Source organism: Salmo salar, chromosome ssa12, assembly GCF_905237065.1.
Source record: "Salmo salar chromosome ssa12, Ssal_v3.1, whole genome shotgun sequence".
Taxonomy (NCBI): domain Eukaryota; kingdom Metazoa; phylum Chordata; class Actinopteri; order Salmoniformes; family Salmonidae; genus Salmo; species Salmo salar.
In genome coordinates, this window is record NC_059453.1 from 37,266,071 (window position 1) to 37,274,890 (window position 8,820).

The 8,820-nt window shown below is 42.1% G+C and overlaps 1 protein-coding gene across 1 annotated transcript; it reads left to right on the plus strand.

Moving 5' to 3' along the window:
- The first annotated feature begins 355 nt into the window (after positions 1-355).
- Positions 356-2,714, plus strand: LOC106564978 (beta-1,3-galactosyl-O-glycosyl-glycoprotein beta-1,6-N-acetylglucosaminyltransferase 3-like). The gene has a single exon (XM_014131532.2). It carries the CDS (start codon positions 646-648, stop codon positions 1,948-1,950), a length of 1,305 nt encoding a protein of 434 aa, XP_013987007.1. The 5' UTR covers positions 356-645; the 3' UTR covers positions 1,951-2,714.
- Positions 2,715-8,820: the final 6,106 nt, after the last annotated feature.

Here is an 8,820-nt window from a genome sequence, read left to right on the forward strand (position 1 = left end):
AATTGTGTAATTTAGAGCATCATGCCATTCATTGGAACTGCTGAACATTTTGGTATTGTAGGCTAGTATTTAATTTTCAACCCACATTTGTTCCAAGTTTAGTACCTTTTAATTAAAAGTATTTATAGACAGAATAAAGCCATAACTACTAAAGTTAATGATTACCTACTCACTTTAAAGTGAGGTGTGTGTGTGTGTGTGTGTGTGTGTGTGTGTGTGTGTGTGTGTGTGTGTGTGTGTGTGTGTGTGTGTGTGTGTGTGTGTGTGTGTGTGTGTGTGTGTGTGACATTAATCATTTAACAGAAGTGCTCCCAGTATTGTATGTGTCCAACAATATTGGTTGCGTGGGGTAAGTGGGTTAGAACTGTGTAATTTAGAGCATCAAGCCAATACTTGGAAATGCTGAAAAGTGTTGTATTGTAGGTTAGTAATTCATTTTCAACCACATTTGTTCCAAGTTTACTACCTTTTAATTTCAAGCGTTTGTAGGCAGTATAAAGCCATAACTACTAAAGTTAATGATTACCTACTCACTTTAAACTGAGTTGAGTGTGTGTGTGAGACATTCATTATTTAACAGCAGTGCTCCCAGACTATGTTCTGCACAAATACTAATAATACATACTTTAGAAAAATAATTTTGTTATGGGTCCTCTTAGGTCATCAATATCACATATATACTTCTTCAGAAACCTCTTTCTCATCCTAATGTCTGCTTCAATCTCTCTTCTCCTCTGGAACACTCTGAGACGCCCAACCTGTTCTGAGAGAAGCCCGCTCCCAGCACCTGACCTCCTGCCACAAGACTACGCAGACGACCTGCCAGCCTGCTCAGCCATCATCAAAGGAGACCTGAAGGGCATTGACAAGGAGCAGCTCAGAAGACTTCTGAAAACAAAGAATAAGCCCAAGCTTCTGTCTGAGGCGTTCTACCACGACGTGACCCGAAACTGTAAAACGTACGTTACAGACAGAGGGTTCGTCATGATGCCCCTGAGTGTGGAGGAGAGAGACTTCCCCATCGCCTACTCCATGGTGGTCCATGAGAAGATTGAGATGTTTGAGCGACTCCTGCGTGCCGTGTACACACCTCAGAATGTATACTGCGTGCATGTGGACCAGAAATCCTCAGAGGAATTCAGGACTGCAGTAAAGGCTATTGTGACTTGTTTTACCAATGTGTTTGTGGCAAGTAAGACAGAGAGTGTAGTTTACGCATCGTGGTCTCGAGTGCAGGCAGATCTTAACTGTATGAAGGACCTGTTGAAGTCAGCTATCCAGTGGAAGTACCTGCTCAATACCTGTGGAACAGATTTCCCCATTAAAACCAACGCAGAGATGGTTCAGTCACTCAAACTGCTCAACGGGGGGAACAGCATGGAGTCTGAGACCACCGTCGACTATAAGAAACGCCGGTGGCAGTATCAGCACAATATAACCAATAACATAGTAGTCAGAACGGGAGTTACGAAGAGCCCTCCTCCAATCAGCACCCCCATGTTCTCCGGAAATGCGTATTTCGTGGTCTCCAGGGACTTTGTCCATCACGTGTTTGACAGCCAGGAGGTTCGGGCCCTGCTGGAGTGGGAGAGGGACACCTACAGTCCTGATGAGCACCTGTGGGCCACTCTGCAGCGCATGCCCTCAGTGCCAGGGTCTAACCCTCCTCACATCAAGTACCATGAATCAGACATGAACGCCATCGCTCGCATGGTGAAGTGGAGTTACCTGGAAGGAGATGTGAGGAAAGGAGCCCCATATCCACCCTGCTCCGGTGCCTCCAGGAGAGCTGTGTGTGTCTACGGGGCTGGAGATCTCCGGTGGCTCCTACATCAGCACCACCTCATCGCTAACAAGTTTGACCCAGAGGTGGATGATGTAGCCATTAGATGTCTGGAGTCATACCTTCGTTTCAAAGCAACATATGGTTCATCTGGAAGTATACCGTAATGTACATTTTTTTTAAATTGTGTTTTGGTATAATTGTTATATGTGGTAGTTTTACCTATTGAATTGAACGCACTGATTGGACATGGCTATGGATAAGAGCATCTGCTAAGTTATACCAAAAATGTCATGTTGCATTTAGAATACACTGTCTATACAACAGTTATATATTTACACAGTCTATATGATGTCAATATAGGTTGTAAAAAAAATCATAATTGGGGTGTTCAAATAAAAATATTTATTTACGACCTATGGGGTATTCAGGACTGGGAATAGTGGCACAGGAGAGTCTGAAACTAATGAAATACCCTAACCCTGTTCAATGTCAGCAGCAATTTCCGGTGAGAAATTAGACAGTCAGAGGATTTTCTTCTGAATAACTGGTCAGGGTATACCCCATTCCATTCAGCTTCAGGCAACTTTGATGTAAGGCTTGATCACACCTGTACTGACTACTTCTGTCCGTCATGCCCATTGTTGCTTGTCGATTGTTCACTAGAAAAGGCAATCACTTGGTTGTGGTCACTGATAAACTTGGATAGCTGTGGATTAGTGAGGAATGTGAGCTGAGGTCAGGTCAGATGAAGGGAGCACAAACTGTTTTATTACACACTTCACCTGCCGAGCAACAAAGATGTAGTGTTTAGAGGTGCAAAGAGGAGACTCTGCCTAAAGGAAGGTATAAATAATGGTGCTTGTAGGAACATGTTTTGTCTTTTCAGCTGTTTGACCCAGTGGGTGAATAAACTTGGTTTGAGCTTTGACTAGTTTTTCACTCTGTTTGAACCCTTGACTTTTTCCACATTTTGTTACAGCCTTATTCTAAAATTGATTCAATTGTTTTTTTTCCTTATCAATCTACACACAATACCCCATAATGACAAAGCAAAAACAGGCTTTTATGTTAGCACATTTATAAAAATTCAAAATGAAATATCACATTTACTCAGTACTTTGTTTTAGCACCTTTGGCAGTGATTGCAGCTCTCGAGTCTTCTTGGGTATGACGCTACAAGCTTGGCACACCTGTTTTTGGAGAGTTTATCCCCTTCTTCTCTGCAGATCCTCTCAAGCTCTGTCAGGTTGGATGGGGAGCGTTGTCGCACAGCTATTTTCCGGTCTCTCCAGAGATGTTCGATCGGGTTCAAGTCTGGGCTCTGGCTGGGCCACTCAAGGACATTCAGAGACTTGTCCCAAAGCCACTCCTGCGTTGTCTTGGCTGTGTGCTTAGGGTAGGTGAACCTTCGCCCCAGTCACCACCATCCTTCACAGGTAGGGATGCTGCCAGGTTTCCTCCAGATATGATGCTTGGCATTCAGGCCAAAGAGTTCAATCTTAGTTTCATCAGACCAGAGAATCTTGTTTCTCATGGTCTGAGAGACTTTAGGTGCATTTTGGCAAACTTCAAGCGGGATGTCATGTGCCTTTTACTGAGGAATTTCTTCCATCTGGCCACGCTACCATAAACGCCTGATTGATGGAGTACTGCAGAGATGGTTGTCCTTCTGGAAGGTTCTCCTATCTCCACAGAGGAACTCTAGAGCTCTGTCAGAGTGACCATCAGGGTTCTTCTCCCACGATTGCTCAGTTTGGCCAGGTGGCCAGCTCTAGGAAGAGTCTTGGTAGTTCCAAACTTCTTCCATTTAAGAATGATGCCGCCCACTGTGTTCTTCGGGATCTTCAATGCTGCAGTAATGTTTTGGTACCCTTCCCCAGATCTGTGCCTCTACACAATCCTGTCTCGGAGCTCTATGGACAATTCTTTTGACCTCATGGCTTGGTTTTTGCTCTGACATGAACTGTCAACTGTGGGAGCTTATATAGACAGGTGTGTGCTTTTCCAAAACATGTCCAATCAATTGAATTTACCACAGGTGGACTCCAATCAAGTTGTAGAAAAAGCTCAAGGATTATCAATGGAAACAGGATGCACCTGAGCTCAATTTTGAGTCTCATAGCAAAGAGTCTGAGTACTTACGTAAATAAGGTATTTCTGTTTTTTTGCTTTGTCGTTATTGGGTATTGTGTGTAGATTGCTGAGTGAAAACATGTACTTTATCTATTGTAGATTAAGGCTGTAACATAACAAAATTGATGCATGTTGTGTTTATATTTATGTTCAGTATAATTAGTAAAAATGTCAAAAATATAATTCCACTTTGAAATTATGGAGTATTGTGTGTGGGCCAGTGACAGAAAATCTCAATTTAATCCATTTTAAATTCAGGCTGTAACACAACAAAACGTGGAAAAAGTCAAAGAGGTGTGAATACTTTCTGAATGGGAATTTCAGTTTACTTCCTGAATTGACCCCAACCAACCCCAGTCTCTCATGACAAGTTTAATTATTAACCTAACTGGCTGGATAAGAGTGTCTGCTATATCAGTAGACAGTATATTTGACGTCAATGGAGGTTGTAAAAAAAACTCATATGACTGGTGTTCAAAGAAAACTTTTGCCCCATCAATTTTGCCTTTCATCTCTAAAACGTTGGTTGCATTGTTTGTCACTTCCAAACGAAATAAACTGTTCACCTCAAGCAAATAAATGACAATATTGCTTGGCTAGTTGCCTTAATCTTTAACTCTCCTTTTCATTTGAAGAGAATGCCACCTGCTGACTGAAATGTGATATCAAATAGTCCTTAACTGCCCATTTGAACTGATAAGGAACAGTTCATGATCTCTTTTCATGATAGCCATTTAACCCACTTTAGCAGGCATTGTTGAACAAAGTGCTCATTCTACTAGCAGAAAGTGGCGGTAGAGCTGCAAGCATTGCATTTGCCTCTGACATTAAGGGTGATGCACGTGAATTAGCTCTGGATGGAATGGCTAACGTCATCTTTGAACGTAAATTTGCCCAACAGTTTTGATATCCGTTCGTCATGATCCATTAAACCTCATAGGACAGCAAACTGCTTAATATTCATATAGAAAGTCCTTATGAGCACATGTGGGCCACTCTGCAGTGCAGGCCCTCGGTCCCAAGGTCTAACCCTCTCTGCACACGTACCATGAATCAGACATGAAGCCATTGCTCGCATGGTGAACTTACCTGGACCTGGAAGGAGATGTGAGGAAAGGAACCCATACACTCTGCTCCGGTGCCTCCAGGAGAGCTGTGTGTCTCTACTGGGCTGGAGGTCTCCGGTGGCTCTTACAACACCACCATCTCATTGCTAACAAGTTTGACCAGAGGTGGATGATGTAGGCATTTGATGTCTGGAGTCATACCTTCATTTCAAAGCAACATATGGTTAAGATGGGAGTGTCTGCTTAGTTATACCAAAAACATATTGTCATAAACCTGGGACACATAGAATGCACTGTCTTTACGACAGTTAATTTACTAGGCCTACACAGTATAAATAACATAAATGGAGGTTGTAAAAAAAACTCATAATAGGGGTGTTCAAATAAATCAATACATTTGCCTTCATGTAAAGTTGGTTTCACTAGTCAGTAACACTTGCTATCTGAGCGTCATGTCTGTCTTTACAGGAAATGTATCAGTATGTGAAATTGTATAAATGAGGAAACATGTTCAAAGAACAACAGCTGTCAATTCTCATTCCTACACAACACACGTGTTTTTACAAATGCACCGCTACTGAGAACAGCGGAGTCCCTGCATAACCTTCCGAAAACATTTGAAACCCGACTTCTCTGAAGAGTAGGCCTATCTTAAATAACTTTCACCGCGCACCCGACGCCGTACCACCACAGGGTGACTCACAACACTGTGGTCAGAATGGGCGTTATGAAGAGCCCTCATCCAATCATCTTTAAGAAGACAATAGATGCTTGTTCCCAAATATATTTAGATGAATAAAAATATATGGCTCTGGTTGTTCCTAAATCCATGTGAAAGATCACTTGAGTTTATTTTGGCTTGCTATGCTATGGCTAAACATCCACCATCATGTCCATCAGTAACATAGACTATTGTTTGTCTTTCTCTATCAAAATGCTATGGTTGAGTTTTGGTATGTATTTTCTTCTGTTCATGGAATGATTTCTTTTCCAATTTTTTCAGTTTCCAAACAGATTAAGTTCCAGAAAGTAGATGAAGAAGAAATTAAGATTTCTAATTTATTTAAAAGGTATTACAGTGTTACTAATTTGTCACCAGGAAACAAACCAGTTGCCTTAATTTTTCACTTATTTTTCATATGAGTAGACTGCCATCTTCTGACGTGCGCCTGAAATGCAATGGTCAAAGAGGTCTATAATGACCATTTGAATTGATGAGGAACATTTCATGACCTCTTTTCCATTATATATTGTTTGTTTTTGAAAGCCATTTGTATTGTTGCACAGTCACTAAACTCAGTGGTATTATTGTACCACCACCCTATTTTATTCCTATCCGGGCCTGGCCAGTTTGATGTGCAGTTCTCCTTTCTCTCATGACAAATGTTTACATGTAACTCACATGTAAATTGTGGAATCAAAGTACATAACTGACAGATGTTATACTAATTAACCCCTCCACCGCCACCCCCCCCCCCCCAAAAAAAATATGTATATGATGATGTAATCCTCACGAGCCATGTGTTTAAATTTGTGTCTGCAGAGCCATTTACTTTATATTCATATTCTTATCTTTCATTATTTCTTACTGTTGCATTGTCGAGAAGGAACCTGCAAGTAAGCATTTCGTTGGACAGTATATATCATGTGTATCCTGTATATATGACTAATAAAACTAAACTTGTGTGTTCCACTTAAAAATTCCCTCATTGCCGCTCTTTGAGAAAATAAATTTAATTCAAACTGGAATTTCTGTTTACTTCCTCAATTGACAGAATTGAAATGGATTTGACCCCAACCCTGATGTGAGCGGAATATCAGTGACAATGCTCCCTTCTCTTTCTGGCATTTGTGCAAGCTGACGTCTTCTGCTTTACACCAGCTGGCTGCTGTCTTGCTCCAAATGTAGCCAGACCGACTGGCTTCTTCCTCTGTCACTGCTGATACAGTTTAGGCCTCATGGACTGGCTCAGTTCCTGATCGAGACTATACCTCAGCTGCTTCCAGGAAAGGTACACGGACACCTGACTGGCATTGGCACTGGCCTCCACATGCTTCACAGAACTCTGTGACAGATCTGGATGCTGCAGGGCCTGCTGGGTCAGCTCAGGACACGACACAATCTTCTGAGTTAAGCCTAGACAACCAAATTTCCTCAGGATCATCTTGATGGCAGAGGGTTTTCTGGGGTCAGCACACAGGATTGACTCCCAGAGGACTGTGGCCTTGCGCTGGTCAGCAGTTCCAGCACGGTAAGTGGCTATGACTTCGGAGTCAAGAGATGGAGCTGTGGTCGGGTTGTTCTCACCTGAGAACAGAGACTTGACTGGTAGGCCACTTTCAATATGGAGACTGAGGTTCTCTAAGGTATGTCCTATGGTAACCTCAGCACACAGATCCAAGAAAATGTGTTTTCTCTCAGAAGAGAGAATTAGAAGAGACTAATCCTATGGACACCTGAAAAATGGGGATAGTATTTAGATTTTACAAGCTAGTTGAATTTACACTATTTCTTAAAGACCCACTCCAGCCTCCCTAGCACCTCAGTTATCACCTGATGTACTTAACGAAAGGTGCATTTCAGTTGCTGGTGCAGATCTCCTCATGACATGGCACAAGTGGAGGGGTGATCCGTTTGTCCTCTATTGCTCCTCTATTGTTCCAGCAATCAAGGGGGAATGCTGATGCCATCTGAGTACACCCATCAGAGAGACTCCTTGAATACATTTTTTTCTTCTTCTGAAAAACACTATTTTGCCCAGGTATGTTTACTTCACCCTTACGTGCCGGTACTTTACTGTATATATACTCGGAATATCGTTTTTTAATGGGGGAAGTAAAAAAAATAGCTGGAGAGGGTCTTTAACAAATGGACGTCTTGATTTGAAAGGCTCTGGGAAGATAATTTTTTGACTTTTTAGAGTAGTTGTCATAGGCCTACAGGTCACACTTGTCCACTTTCTACTAATGTAGTTTATGAAAGTTAAATCAGGAAGGCTGGTCTGAATGCATAGCCGCGGGAAGTAGGGGTGCACCATCAGCACCCCCTGAAAAATATGAAGAAATGTTGTAATATCTTTCGTTTTTTGGGGGGGATTCCCAACAAAAGTAGTGCACTGTGCTTTTAATAGTTCTGTATTAGCGGACCAAGAAAGCCGTCTCCTCCTGCTCAGCATCATTCTGTTTCTCCAAACCTCAAATTTTGAAGTTGCTCCAAACGTCAGAAGTTAAGGGTTAAGGTTTTTGATAAGGTCAAAACATAAAGTTTAGGCATTCATTCCGAATTGTTAAATTAAGGTTTTGGAATACGGAAAACAATTTAAAAATGAGTGTGTACCACTGGGATTAAACACGCAACCTTCAGATCCAGAGTCCTGTGATTACGCCCATCTGCCACCCCTGTCCACAACGCCCTAGCAAAACCCAAAACTACTGCCCCTAGTGGGCGGTTTTGAAGGCATTTGACATCATCCTTCGGACATTTCAAAGTGATCTTGAGTAATCTTGAGCCTGATGTGGTGACTATTGGGAAAGCAGCAGGTAAAATTAAAGCGCTTATATCTAACCTGTGCTAATCCCAAATCGTGCAATTATAACAGTGCACAGGTAAATAATGTTTCAGAACCATGGACAGTACTGCAATTTGAGGTAAAAATAGAAGACAGCTGATTGCTGATTTCAGCTCCTTGGACACTGAACAGCGTTGCACACAGTGCCCCTCCCAGCTCCCAACATAGACGATTATGGCAATACTGCTCCAGATCTCTGGTATCTAGTAGTTTAACCATGCTCTGACGTGCTACAATGGTATACTGACAAGACTTTGTCATGAGC